This window comes from Biomphalaria glabrata, chromosome 2 (genome assembly GCF_947242115.1).
Source record: "Biomphalaria glabrata chromosome 2, xgBioGlab47.1, whole genome shotgun sequence".
Classification (NCBI taxonomy): domain Eukaryota; kingdom Metazoa; phylum Mollusca; class Gastropoda; family Planorbidae; genus Biomphalaria; species Biomphalaria glabrata.
In genome coordinates, this window is record NC_074712.1 from 52380333 (window position 1) to 52395885 (window position 15553).

General features: G+C 33.6%; 2 protein-coding genes across 5 annotated transcripts in view; one reads left to right on the top strand and one right to left on the bottom strand.

Annotated features, from left to right (window-relative positions):
• The window catches only part of LOC106054138 (uncharacterized), a 34695-nt gene extending 19657 nt beyond the window's left edge, over positions 1-15038 (bottom strand). Inside the window, exons 1-4 of one of the 3 annotated variants that reach the window (XM_056021346.1) lie at positions 15002-15038; positions 10736-10875; positions 2259-2965; positions 1882-1948 (exon numbers count right to left, since the gene is read on the bottom strand). In XM_056021346.1, the coding sequence (XP_055877321.1) occupies positions 1882-1918 (37 nt within the window). In that variant the 5' untranslated portion in view covers positions 1919-1948; positions 2259-2965; positions 10736-10875; positions 15002-15038. Of the gene's footprint in view, positions 1-1881; positions 1949-2258; positions 2966-10735; positions 10986-15001 lie in introns of those variants that run through there. The other 2 variants (XM_013209916.2, XM_013209899.2) reach the window with 2 other exon arrangements.
• Positions 268-10515, top strand: LOC106054182 (serine/threonine-protein phosphatase 6 regulatory ankyrin repeat subunit A-like). 2 transcript variants are annotated; one of them, XM_013209953.2, is made up of 4 exons: positions 268-405; positions 1211-1346; positions 4041-4139; positions 4613-10515. In XM_013209953.2, the coding sequence occupies exon 4, from the start codon at positions 4625-4627 to the stop codon at positions 7961-7963; it is 3339 nt and encodes a 1112-aa protein (XP_013065407.2). In that variant the 5' UTR covers positions 268-405; positions 1211-1346; positions 4041-4139; positions 4613-4624; the 3' UTR covers positions 7964-10515. The 2 variants fall into 2 exon arrangements, with proteins under 2 accessions (XP_013065407.2, XP_055877322.1); XM_056021347.1 differs by lacking the exon at positions 1211-1346.
• Positions 15039-15553: the final 515 nt, after the last annotated feature.

Genomic DNA, 15553 nt, shown 5'->3' on the forward strand with positions numbered 1-15553 from the left:
ATGTCGTTGCTGATTTATTTTTTAAAGGACTCTCGCATAAACGGTATAGGCCTACATTTTAAAAGATTCTCATTAAATTCGAAAATGAATTTAAACATAGATATTTTTTTCTTGAAACAATGGTAATGATGTCTTTTTCTTTGGTTAATATTCAAACTAGTATAAAAATACACCTTCTCCCCTTACTTTAGTCAGGACGTCGCGCCCCCATGAGATGAGGGGTGGGGAACGCTCCACAGTTTGAGAGTAGCTGTCATAAGGGGTCATGCTGGGTTTGGGGGTCAATCATGGGTCAGTGAGTAGCCTAGTAGAGGCTAAATTCTCACTTGTGACGCGATTCAGTTACTTGTCAGTGTTTGTGACACACAATCATCTATTCTTTGTGTTAGCTACTCTTAGTTAAAGGTAGATCTAGCGACCATTTAGATTTTAGATTAATTAATCTAGATCTACCATTGTAGGCCTAACCATAATAACCATATCTAGTATCATCTAGTCACCTTGCCTCTAGTGATTCTAGATTCTAGATCAATAATAAATAATAATATTATAATTATAAATATTTATTATTTTTATATTAAATATTATAATAATAGAATATATAGATCTAGATTTATTTATTAAATTTATTTATACTAGATCTAGGTCTAGATCTAACTATCTAGATCTAGATATAGAATATGAATATAGTTACTCGATCTATATAATCAATAAATAATAATATTTATATTATTACCCTAGCCCTAGACCTAGATGATCATCATCAATCATTCATCATGATATGAATATGATCTAGTAATCTAGTAGATTCTAGATTCTAGATCTAGAATCTAGATGTAGTTAATTCTAGATCTAGTTCGAATAGCCTAGATTAGAAAGAGGTTAAAATTTAGTCTTATTCTCTATATTCTATATAATAGATATTATAATATAGAATTCTACTCATTTGTAGCTGCAGTCACACCTCAGTGCTAGCTAGCCTAGGCTAGATGATACTAGTTACTAGATCTAGATCTAGATGAGTAGATATAGATCCATGAATAGGCCTAAATATGGTGAAACCGTAATCTATAGTTAACTATAGTAGTATATATAGATCTAGTTACATAGTTAACATAGTATTTAATGAGTATATTTAAGTATATTATCTTCAAAATAATTATTATATATAATATTATAATAATTAATAATAATCTTTATTATCCTCCAGGAAAGTTGTTTTACCATTGTGCATTACAAAAAAACAATACATACACAATTTGAGCAAACAACTTGTATGAAACACATCACAAGATATAGATCTACGTCACAGTTTCTCTTTAAAATTACATGCAAAATTTATAACAGTAAGTTACATATTGTTCAATGATTTAATTGCCAAAGTAATAAGGAGTTTTTTTTATAGCAATATAGATCTAGATCTATAGATGACATACACACAACACTCAGTACACTGTGGCGGAGGTTTTATCAAACCTTATAATATTATGTGAAGTCTAGACTGGCTAGGTTGCGTCAAAATAACTAAGAGTTAACTAGCCAAATCAGACAGAAAGGCACTTTAACCAGCACAGTGCTGTAGAGCACTCTAGAGCAGGACAAGACACAGAAAGTCTCTGGTAATCCACGGCACTGCATATTTTTTCCCTTTGACTTCTCCAAATATAGTAGGACTAGATCTAGTAGCTGTCACAATATTTGGATTGTTACTGTTACACTATCAGTTTTAAAGCCCTAGTCACAGGCATAAAGATGCATCATGTTAATAGCTTTATTTTAGTAAAATTTTTATTCAGTTTATTTATTAAAAAACCATATGAACAAAATAAAATAAATAAAATATATATATATTTATCTAAAAGTTATTTTCTGGTGACTTACCATAAATCCATAATAAATGATAAAATCCTGATGTCATGCCACTATCCCCTTGTGAATTATTTATGGTCTGAAATAACATCAGAATTAGTAGATTCTATGTATTAGGAGAATGCAGACAACATTAATCAAGTGGTACAATCAGTCAAGTAGTTAAGTCTCTAATAATTTATGCACCATTCTACCATACTAATTGCAGTCTTAACTGGCCTCTATCTGGCCCTGTCTCAGACATTTGCTTAAAGTCAATGTAGTGCTGTATAGCACCTAATTGTAACGCATATTATATACAACCTCTATCAAATAAGTTTGGTCTTACTAATAGCTCGGAAATTATACTTTAGATTAGCCTGCTATGAAGTCTAAATTAAGATTCTCACCTTTGGATGAGTTTGATACAACACTCTTCTTATAGACTTGATTAAAACACTTTGGCTTGTATGAGAATGTCATCATTTTTGTCTTAGAAACCAATGCTTGCTGTTCGGTCTCTTAAAGACATTATCTCTTGAATATAGCCATTTAACTGATTCAGTTGAGAATCTCACCAAACTTCCTTTCTGATGGGCTTGTCTTGTAATGTTGGATGCAGGCTTGTGAAGAGTGTAGCCTATCCATCTCTCTCTGAAAGATATTTACTTCAATGGGCACTTGCTTTGTTCTTTGCCACAGTTCATCTTTTGAGATCTTATCTGGCCAGTGGATCATATGAATCTTCTTGAGATAGGCATTGATGAATATCTAGAATTTTTTCCATGACTGGTTCTCCAGATTTCTGCTCCATAAAGCAGTATTTGCTTAACGATGGTGTTGAAGAGCCTGATCTTGGTGGTGGTGCTTATTTCCCTGGATCTCCAGGTGTTCTTCAGCAGATGGGAAACTGTTTGAGCTTTACCAATGTGGATTCTGGTATCTGCATTTGTTCCTCCATGGTTGTCTAGGATAATGCCAAGATAGTTGAAGCTTTCCACCTCTTACAGGCCTCACCTTGGACTGTTAAAGTAGTAGCCAAGAGAAGAAAATTTATATTTATCTACCACATCATAAAGTTTCTCAAACCAGGTGATTATTTCTTGAACAATCCAGTCTGAAAAAGAATAAATGTCCTTCCGTAATTCTTTCTTGTTAGCCAATACAGAAACCTTTTTTTTTTTGTGATTCTGTGCTGAACCTCACTCTGAGCATACAATTTTGTTGAAAGATTACAGTAGTTTCAGCAATTACCTATTAAGAATGTCTTTAATATTTTCAGATTTGGTTAATACCAAGAATCTGACAATCCTTGATTTAAAAAAATAAGCTTGTGCATCCAATTAATACAGGTGCTTAAAAAACTTGAATTATAAAGGACTGTAAATTATCTGCTTCCTTTAGATTTATTACAAAAATCTTTCCTTGTACTAGTTAGTGTTGAGTTGAATTATATTTAAGTATTTGTCCTTGACCAATTTGGTTGCTTCTTCTCCTATACCAATAGGCTTCAACCAATTACTTAATGCTATTTGCTTTGATTAGGAAATCCAAACATTGTGATATATTTTTAAAAAAAAATGTATTCCTGCGTGCCAAATCAGGGTCTGGTTCAAGCAAGCACTCAATTGTGCTTAATTATTAGAAGAAGCTTTTGAACAACAAAATATTGACCTTTCATGACCCTTACATAATTATAAACTTGAGTCTAATGGAGCTGGACTTTTCTTTTTAGTGGAAAGTAAAAGCAGTTAGTTGCTGTGCTGGCTACATAACACACTTGTTAACTATCATCCTTAAAAACAGACAAGCATTACATTATCTACCTTATCACAAAGTCTGAAAAGGGAACTTCCATATGTCTAATACTAATTGGGAAAAGTTATGCAGCTAGTCACATCACACTCTTCTTAATCTTAACACATAATTTTGACATTTAAAAGCTTTTTATTAAAATAATACAAATTGTAGCATTAATGATGTGACAATTTAATTCAAAAATTGAATCAGAAAATTTTTAATTTAAAAAAATTGTTTGAATTGTTTATAATCTTCTATTTATTAATAGGTGTAGTGAAAGAATGTATAGAACTCTAGGGTTTGAAAAAAAAAAAATTTAAATGTACATGCTATTCAATAAAAAGCAATGTTGTGAATAATTTATTTCCTTTGTGCTTAATTTTTTTTACCAGAACAAACAAGAAGACTGATGATATTTCAGAGTCTTGGCAGAGGAAAAATAATGCCTTTTGAAATAATAAGATGTCAAATTTGATAGTTGATGTAAAAAGGTATCAGTTATGTCTAATGAAAAATTTTTTGTGCATTTCATTCATTTGTTAAAATAATTGAACCTGTTTAATCAATACTTAGCCATTCTATACCTATAACTTGTTGGTGTAAAATGAATGTAGATGAAAGTTATGTCTAGTCTCGCATATGGTATCAAGTTTTTTTAGGTTCTAGATGTTTGGAATGTGGTCTCATTGACACGGTTCTACTTCCTTAATACTAAATACCTAGATCTCTTCTTGTTACCAGCTTTATATATATTAAATGATATCTAATGTTTTCATTAGCTTTAGTTTTCACAAGGTTGAACTTTACACAACTTTAGTTAACTTGTTAACTCTATATTTGAAATATTTTCAAAAAGAAACTTCATTTATTATATATTTCATAATTATTTCATGTGTACGGATTGCTTTTTTTTTCTTCATTATGTTAAAATTGTAGATGAGGACATTATGTTTATTTGTTTCAGATTCTAACAGACATGGCAGCCAGTGAGGATCACAGAAAACATTTATGTGACTTAAAACCTGACCAGCTAAATGGAGAAATCAAAAGTGTATCCTTGGAATCAGACCTGTTAGAGCTTGTCTTAAATGGAAATATCAATGAACTTATAGAGAAATGGAATTTTATTCAAAGGAACCTGGATATAGCAGCTGCTTTTCTAAAATCAGCAGAGCTTGGCAACAAAAGAATAGTGCAAATTTTTATTGAGAATGGTGCTGATATCAACAGTACCAATATTTTAGGCAATACTGCCCTGCACATAGCAGCACAACATGGCTTTTTCGATTTGGTAAAGATACTTGTCAGAAATGGTGCCAAAGTTAATGAACAAAATTTGAATGGTGACACAGCTCTCATGCTGGGTGTAAGAAGTGCTTGCTCTTTGCCTCTCATTGAATATCTGCTATGTGATGAAAGTGTTGCCAATGTGAACTTGCAGAACTATCTGGGTAAAACAGCTCTTATGATTGCCATTGAACAACATGACTTTAGTGCTATGAAACTTTTATTGTCTCATAAAGAAATCCTATTAGGGTTAAAAGACACAAATGGTAGGACAGCATATGATATTGCCAAGGATTTAAGGTTAGGGGAGCTTTTTAGCATATTTGAATCATGTAGAGTTAAACTAGTCAATCCATTATTTTTAGCTATTAAACAAAATAGTGTAGCACTGATTAGATCTGTCCTTTACACTCTGGGTAAAGAAGAAGTTAATACATTAGATGACAGTGGCTTTTCCCCGCTAATGGTTTCCTTGAAAGGGAAGAATGTGAACATGGAAATCATTAGCATGTTACTAAAAGCTGGAGCTGATGTTAATGAGGGCTCACCTGTAGATAATTTGACACCTCTTTTCTTGGCATGCAAAGCAGGTTGTTTGCAAGCAGTTAAGCTGCTCGTAAAAGAAGGGGCAGATGTTAATTCTCAGACAACTTCTAAACTTACTCCCTTAATGTGGGCCAGCCAGTACCCTACTGGAATAACTGAATTCCTAATAGACAACAAAGCGAATGTCAATTTTAAGAACAATAATGGGGAAACAGCCTTGATGTTTTCTTTAAGACAGTGGAATAAAACTTGTTTTGAATTGCTGATTAAAAATGGGGCTGAAATCAATGATGCAGCCTTTAGTCTGACTGTTAATATGAAATGGTATAAAATGCTAGATAAAGGTAACTTAGTTGTTTCTAAAAATGTTCTAAATAAAACTTTCTTGTCAGCATGTAAGGAAAATGACTTGAAGTTAGCCGAGTTTCTATTGGAGAATGGGGCAGAAGTTAACCACATAGGAAATAACAAAGCAATCCCTCTAGCCTTAGCACTGGGCAATGTCAAGCTAGTGAACCTTCTTATCAGTTATGGAGCTGATGTGAATTTAAAAACAAAGTCTGGTTCTTGCCCATTAATTAAGGCTGTAAAGCTGGATGATTGCCAAGCCTTGGAAATTTTAATCAAAGAAGGAGCAGATCTCAATGCAGTGAATTCCAAAGGTTACACAGCACTCATGGTTGCTGCCCAAAAAGAAAAATTGCATGTCATGAATATTTTATTAGAAAATGGTGCAGATGTGAACTACATGTCAACTGCAAATGGTCACCTATCTGCTTTAAATGTGGCACTCAGTAATGACAAGACAGAGTCTGTCAGTTTACTGTTAAGCAGGGGAGCCTTCGTCAACCAGATAGCCAACTCTCCATTGAAGCAGGCACTGTCTGGGGATCCAAAGAATATGGAGCTGTGCTTGAAATATGGAGCAGACCCAAACACACGATTTTCAGATGCCTCCACTGTGCTTATGTTGGCCATAAGCTCTCAATGCGATCATAGCAAAATCAAACTTCTTTTGGACTTTGGTGCAGATACTAACATAACAAACAATAAAGGAGAAAGTGCTTTGATTTTAGCTGCAAGGCACAGCCCGACAATCATTCTAGAATTATTAATCCAAATTGGTGCTGATATAAACATAGAAGATGAACATGGCTCATCTGTTCTTTTACAGACATTACCATATTCATCGTCTGACTATAATAAAATAGCTTTGTTGATTGACAGTGGAGCAAATGTAAATAGTAGGAATCAAATGGGGGATACGCCACTCTTGGTGGCTGCCCAATGCTCCAATGTCAATATTATGCGGTTGCTTGTAGCTAAAGGTGCTAATGTAAATGTCCAAGACCAAGGAGGTTATACTCCCTTGATGCATGCAGTTATTACAGGGAGCTATGAGAAATTGAAATTCCTCATTGACTGCAATGCAAATTTAGAACTTCAAAGCTTCAGTGGCATGACTGCACTTATTGTAGCAGCATGCAGACAGCCTCGTATGCTTAATTACACAGTAGCAGGGGCCTGTTTCATCATTAAGTTGCTGTTAGACAAGGGCGCTAACCTGAATGCTCAAGATCAGAGAGGTTTCACTGCTCTGATGCATGCAGTTATTGATAGATGCTATGAGAAAGTGAATGTGTTAATTCAATATAAAGCAGATCTAAATATTAAAAGCTTTGGAGGCCATACTGCAGTTTTACTTGCAACCTCTCAGGGAAATACTGCAATTTTGGAAGCTTTGTTGGATGCAGGTGCCAGTGTTAATATTGAAAATGACAATGGTGACAGTGTTATCAGATTGTTATTGCCTCATCTTTATAGCTGGTCACCCCACACACTCCCTACAAATTGGCTAATATGTTTCAAGTTATTATTGGCAGCTGGTGCTAAAGTAGACTTGCAAAATCCTAACAATGCATTACTTTTTCATAAACTTATTGTTTTTTATGATGAGCCTGAACTAATTGACCTGTTTATAAATACTGGGGCAGCACCCACAGCTATTTCATTGGCAGCTTTGAGAGATATATGCACTATTCCTTCTCATTATACTTTCTGTGATAATATTGAGATTGTCTCCCCTTTGTTAACAGCTATGTTTGCCAAAAACAACAACCTAGTTTCCTGTTTTCTAAAATGTTTGTACCTTCACAAGAGTGATGTCAGCTTGAGTCAGAATAAGGGCCTACATTATCGGGTTTACAGAGAGAATACATCTGCACTGAGTGCAATCGTTCCAAATATACCATTCAGTTTATCTTGTTTAAGTTTTCTGGCGGTATCAACAGCTGTTGGAAATGGCCTAGACAGAAAATCTAGAATTGATTCTTTACCTATCCCAACTGTGATAAAGAACTCTCTCCTTTTCCTTACACACAAACCTTGTGTTCCTGATAACAAAGTCAAAGAATATACTCAAAGGGTTGACTTTCAAAATTATACTCAACAGGGACTTTTAGGTCTTGACATTGCAGATTAGTGCATTCAATTAGTTGCTATGTATTTAATCTATATTTAATCTATTATATATGCTGTAAATTAGCATTTTTTAAAAAAGACTTTCATTGAAACATTATGTATATGTTAATTTGGTATTAATATATATTTTTTTCTGTAGCTGCTAAGCGCTACATCTTCCCCTGTGGTTTGGGGATTAATGCAATCATTTTAATTAGGCTTTAGATTAAATGGGAGGTGCAGTGGCTGAGAGGTACAGCACTTGGTTTTGAACTGGGGGTCCCTGGTTTGAATCCTAGTGAAGGGATTTTTAATTTCGGGATCTTTGGGCAGCTCTGAGTCCACCCAGCTCTAATGGGTACCTGACATTAGTTGTGGAAAAGTAAAGGCGGTTGGTTGTTGTGCTGGTCACACGACACCCTTGTTAACTGTAGGCTACAGAAACAGATGACCTTTACATCATCTGGCCTATAGACCACAAGGTCTGAAAGGGGGAACTTTTACTTACTTTACTTTAGATTAAATATAAGGTTAATTTTACAATAAGAGAAATACATTAATGTGTAAAGAGAAAGATTGACATTAAAATTTATTGATTTAGTACCATATGTTTACATTCTGCTTATTTGCCAATCACCTCTATATCAAATCATGCTGCCTTATTGCAATAATAATTTATATTTTTATTATTCATTATTTCATATGTAAGCCGGGCCAGATTTAAATAACAAAAGGCCATGGGCAGATTTTTGTGGAGGTGCCCTTATCCTTTTTAGTAGACCTAAAATTATCTCAGTTCTAAACAATGACAAAAGTAATTATAGATTGAATATCATTTTTCTTCCTCTTTTTTTTTTTGAATATTAAGTGTGCATATTTTTAAAAAGTTTTTAGATTTTTAAACTTTTGGAAAATCCCCCTTGCCTTTTTGTTTGGTCAGCTGTGAGCAGCTGCATATTTTGGGCTGCTGTAAATCCTTCCCTACATACAAGCATACAAAACTATTCCTTGTGTGCATACTTTACATTTGTAGCATTTGTTTAATGGGTTCTTTTACTATATTATGCACCTCTAGTTGAAAAGAAATGCACTAAAAGTTTCATGTTACACAGTAACCTCATGTGTAGAGTGCCAAGTAAGTTGGTCTCAGCTCTTTACAATATAATGGAATGTTAATTCATTTCAAAACTAAGATATTTAGAATGTCAATAGTCACAAAAGTTAAAGTTGTTTAGTGCTGATGACACATTGTTAAATCAATGCTGTTGTGATGAGTGAAATAATGTACATGAAGGGAATCGGATGGACAGTAGAATTCAGAGAAGATGTTTGTTTGTCATTAAATCCATAATTATTTTTAGACAGTGTGAGTGTACTGCAGCATTCATAGCTGATGATAGTTATAGGCATTGATTACATAGTTGATTTTAGACAGTGAGAGTGTATTGCAGCATTAAGAGCTGATGCTAGTTAGACATTTTTAGAGTGAGTGAATAGGATGTGAATATTGCATATCCTTTATGTACAAAATATTACCTACAAAATGTTACTTTTTTTTTTTGGTTTTATTAATATGACGTAGAAATTCACACATTATTGGCCAGTGTGTTCTATACATTTTTCAGTCAACAATTTCTTTGTCTATGCAAACTTGATTTTAAAAAAATTGTTTCTCCCTTTTTTTTTCCTCTTAAAGCCTGGTAATAGAAAACAAATATAGGCCTTAAATGTTTATATTTTCTATAGAGTGAAAGATTCATTTTACAAATATATTGTTATTGTAATGTAATTTATGTAAAAATTTTGTAACCTCATTTTAGTGCATGCTTCCCTCAATTCCAAAACCAGTACCTCGATATGTTTCATAATGCCAGAGTGAATCTTGACTACAATATTAAAGTTATTTACTGTTATTAGAGTCGGCATAAGTGTTTACATTTTCAGGTTTATAGAGAGAATACATGTGTATGGATTGCAATTATTCCATGTCTATGCAAATTTAAATAAATAACCACCCTCTATTTTTTTTCTTAAAGCTTGTTTTACAAGGGGCACAAGCAGGCCTTAAATGTTTATTTTCTATGCTATATAGATAAATGTTAAAACATTGTTTTATTATTCATTTTACAGATACAGTATTGCATTGTTATTAAGTCATATTTTAAAATCTCTACGTGCATGCCAAACCAACATAGAGTGCATCAAGTTACTTGTATTACACTGACAACAGTTCTGATTTCTAGTAGAGTTACAGGTTTTGTTGTAAGCAAATCTAGTGTTGTCTAGGTACGGGTAATAAACTTTTCTTTCAAAAATCAGAACATATTTTGTTTTCTAAGTCAAAACTACAAAAGCTTCTAAAGAAAAAAAAAAACTTAAAGAAGATCACTTAACTTAGTTAAAAGCCTCCTAAAGTGTTGAAAATGAGAATTGCTACAGGGCAGAAAAAGATTATTTTTCTAACAGTTTTTTAGTTTAATTCATTTGTTTGATGAGTTATGTCCCTTTTCTACGGGGTAAGTTGGTAACGACATAGTTGAATAATCAACTTCTTTTCTGATTTTAAAAAAAATCTATTTTACATTTTCATTGATAGACATTTCGGCTTTTACAATGACCAATATATATATATATATACGGTACCTATAGAAAAATGAAAGGACTTTATTAGTGCTCGTTTATGAAAAGGGGTAACATTTTGTTACCATAATGATATTAAACTTGAGAGCAAAACTGTACATACAAACTACAACAAATTGGAATAACATATACAAGAAACAATATAATCCCTTACAATGTCTCAGCCAATCGCTGGATGGAAAGCCACAAAGGATGTAGTGATGTAGATCTATCTGGCCCAAACAAAAGCTTTTCAGATAAGCTCTCAATGTGATGATATCGAAATCAAACTTCTTTTGGACTTTGGTGCAGATACTAACATAACAAACAATAAAGGAGAAAGTGCTTTGATTTTAGCTGCAAGGCACAGCCCGACAATCATTCTAGAATTATTAATCCAAAATGGTGCTGATATAAACATAGAAGATGAACATGGCTCATCTGTTCTTTTACAGACATTACCATATTCATCGTCTGACTATAATAAAATTGCTTTGTTGATTGACAGTGGAGCAAATGTAAATAGTAGGAATCAAATGGGGGATACGCCACTCTTGGTGGCTGCCCAAATGCTCCAATGTCAACATTATGCGGTTGCTTGTAGCTAAAGGTGCTAATGTAAATGTCCAAGACCAAGGCGGTTATACTCCCTTGATGCATGCAGTTATTACAGGGAGCTATGAGAAATTGAAATTCCTCATTGACTGCAATGCAAATTTAGAACTTCAAAGCTTCAGTGGCATGACTGCACTTATTGTAGCAGCATGCAGACAGCCTCGTATGCTTAATTACACAGTAGCAGGGGCCTGTTTCATCATTAAGTTGCTGTTAGACAAGGGCGCTAACCTGGGTGCTCAAGATCAGAGAGGTTTCACTGCCCTGATGCATGCGGTTATTGATAGATGCCATGAGAAAGTGAACTTGCTTATTCAATATAAGGCAGATCTGGTTGATAGATGCTATGAGAATGTAAATGTGCTTATTCAATATAAGGCAGATCTTGATAGATGCTATGGGAATATGAATTTGCTTATTCAATATAAGGCAGATCTTGATAGATGCTATGGGAATATGAATTTGCTTATTCAATATAAGGCAGATCTTATTGATAGATGCTATGAGAAAGAGAAATTGCTTATTCAATATAAGGCAGATCTAATACATAGACTATATCTGTATAGAGTGCAATCATTCTATGTCTATGCACATGTAATTATAGAACACAAGCGGGCCTTTAATGTTTAGTACCTGTATATATAAATATTCACAGACACTAAATCTATCTTGAAACAATTCATTTTACAAATGCAGTATTACATTGTAATTAAGGGACATTTTAAAATCTGCAAGTGCATGCTCCTTTCCCTCCCCCAACGATGAAATGACACCGTTATTTATGTCTCTACTATATATCAAGCAACTTGTTGTGGCTATGAAAATATTCATCATGAGTGTGAGTAGAGTTTTGTGCTTAGGCTAAAGAGTTGAAAACTTGTAAGCATAGCTAGTGTTATTTTAGATACGGGTAAATCATCTTTTTAAAACATATATCAGAACATGTTTTGTTTTCTATGTCAGAACTATAACTGCTTAATATATATATATATATATATATATATATATATATATGTTATCCCCCTTTATGTCTATATGTACGTATTTGATGGGTCATGTTGCACTCGGTACATAGGAGTCCAGATGGTTGAATCTTTTTGTCATTAGAATTTTTTTTTTCTTTTTTTAGTTTCAGTAATAGACATTTAGGTTTAACCCTGACTGAAAAAAACAATTGATCTGACTAAAATATATATAGACCTGTTGAAAAATGAAAGGACTTCTGTGATAGTAAATGTTATTGTCTTGTCAGCCCCGTCCTGTTATTGTAACCCAGTAACCCACATTGCTGGCATGTTGAAAGAATGGGCTAATTAACAAAAAGAGGGATAATTGAATTCCTTTTAGGCCTATATATATGGACGATCTAACTTGAATAAAGAGCATTTAAACAGACGAGAAAGTGTTTGTTAGTCTCTACTAGCCGTCTCTACTAGCCTACTATTACAACTTCTATGTTCGTTCATAAAAAAGGTGTAACATTTTGTTGCCAACGATAATTCTAATGATAAGCACATTATTTGATTAGTATCATTAGATGGACATTTTAGTCCTAAAACTTGTATGCTAACTTTGCTCGAGAACACGGCATAGAACTTGATCTAATAACATTTCGTCCTCACTGCAACCACTGGGCATAGAACTTGATCTAATAACATTTCGTCCTCACTGCAACCACTGGGCATAGAACTTGATCCATTTCGTCCTCACTGCAACCACTGGGCATAGAACTTGATCCATTTCGTCCTCACTGCAACCACTGGGCATAGAACTTGATCTAATAACATTTCGTCCTCACTGCAACCACTGGGCATAGAACTTGATCTAATAACATTTCGTCCTCACTGCAACCACTGGGCATAGAACTTGATCCATTTCGTCCTCACTGCAACCACTGGGCATAGAACTTCTTTTCTTTGGAGTCGTCCTACACTTCTTCGGGTTGAGCTGACACAATAAGATGGAGAGCTAGAGATCTAATTACAAGTTTTGATGTGGTAGATTTTTAACAAGGCATTCGTGAATTCTTCCAAAAATAGGCAAAGTTTTTGCTTGCACAGGTTTGTAGCTAGTGGATGCAGACAGTTTTACCGATGAAGATTTATCTTTATCCAATTGAACTGGATGAGTCCTTAACTTAATCATATTAATATTCAAATTCAAGTGATGCTAGCTGTCAGTATAATGATTTATCTGATTGTGCACGGTCACATCAACTCATTCATTCAACAGGTCCACCAACAGCATCTTGTTCAAAAAAATATTCTGAACTTAATGGACATGTCAAGCAACTAGACATAGTACAAGTAAAAAAAAGACTGCAGACGCAATGGAAAGGAAAGGCAAAATTGCCAACTTTGGTTTCTTAATGATTGCCGAGGTTTAGAAGAACACTTTATTGGTTTTTGCATCAGCTGTGAGGACCTTTATACTGAAAATATATTAAGCAATTCATTAAATCATATTTTAAAAAATTTGTTTGTTAATATTTATTCATTTACGTTTAAATTTTTGTGTAACGGTTTAAAAAAAAAGCTTCAGTCTAGTTATCATTTATTTATCTTATTTAAAACAATGTAAAATTTTTTAAAATGTAAATTTTGTTTACATACATAAAATATTCTAAAATATATAGGCCTACAAAAATAAATAATATAGATGCATCTGTGACAAGAAAAAAGGTTCTTTGTTTTTATTCAATTTCATTTTGGGGTAAGAAGCCTCTTTGGTTTTGGGGAAGGGGGGTATTATTGCCCCAAGTGTGGGGCTAAAGACTCTTTTGTTAATTTTTATATGCGATAATGAAGTGCAATAGTCAGAATAAATTCGACCATTCTGAGACCATTGTTGCGTACCCCGGTACGCCTCTCGCAAAAAAAAAAAAAAAGGTCTAAATTTGACAAGGTCCTATTAGAAGATGAAAAGACGTCTCCTACTGAAGATATTTTAATTTTTAAAACATTGTTAATTTACAATTATTTAGATAAATTACACAGAATTTTTTTTTCCGCCGCCCCCTCCTCTTGCTGTTGGTTGGTCGTAGGCTTGTCGCTCCAAACAGCTAGTAGGCCTACAACTGAACCAATGTAGGAGTTTTAAATAACTTGAACAAACTTCTTATTGAACAAAAACTCAATATAACTGTTATTACAATTTACATACCGGTATTCACAGATTTAACTTGAGATACGATAGAGATGTAATAGTAATGAAATAAACTGATATTTAAACCAAATATAGCTCACAACAAAACAACGTCTTTACACTTTCATGTCTCAAGATCGAATGCCGCTTCGCTCTTGCATTGGGCCTACGCTAATTTCATCATCCTCAATGCATAATCACCAATCAAGCGCTAAACCCCTTCTTACCGTCGCCTAGGAAACACACACACACTATTGCGCCGCCACAGCCCCTCCTCAAGGGGGAACCAAACTTTGAGAAACGCTTCATTAAAATACAGATGATCAATAATGTAAAACAGGATAATAGAAATAATAACCCAATGCAGAATACTTGCACAATTTAAAAAAAATAAAACACTTAAAGAAAATTTGAATAGGCCTACTGTCATATATAATTCATTATTAAGTAGACCTATTTACCTAATATTAAATATTTATAAAATAGATACCGTTTTAATGGATTTTAATACAAAGAGAACATAATGAAAATGACTTTCTAACTAGAACACAAACTTAAATATGTAGATCTACATCTAGACTCTATAATCGGCCCAAAATATTATACTCTAAACTCTAAAATAAGCCATTTAAAAAGGAGAAAGTGTTTTTAAAATTGACTTTTAATTACTAGATCTACTTACAAGGCGGGCTATTCGACTCGAAATAAATATTACAAACAGCCGCGAAAATTCAAAGCCAGAATTGAGTCGGCGCCTTTGGAAAAACCCGTAGGAATCATTCGCGCGATGCTCTATTTTTATAGATAGGCCTATGCATTATTTTGTGTGAAGTTTCCAAAATAACTTCTTATTGCATGAATATTGTTTTTACTCCAAAGTTTTCAAAGGATAATGGAATCTTTAGAATTTATATAAAATATTTAAGTAATTTTTTATTATTAAACCAAAAATTAATTTAAAAAAAAGGAACCTTGGAGTGATTCGGCCGCCTGCGTGCAATGCACACATTGCTCAATAGGTAGCGGCGGCCCTGCCTGCCCTCATAATAATTACATTTTTGATAATCACTTCTCCACACCTTTCTCTTTCACTAACTACATAAAATATTGTGATTTTTGAAAGAGTTTGGATCTTGTGACGAACCAACCCAATAATATAATGCACATTATTTGACTGGACACGCTAGTTTGAGTTCCTATTGGTAACAGTGGATCTATAGATTACTGTATAACG

What these genes read in the sequence shown, in the direction of transcription:
- LOC106054182 (XM_013209953.2), top strand. Translation starts at nt 4,625, where the DNA reads ATGGCAGCCAGTGAGGATCACAGAAAACATTTATGTGACTTAAAACCT.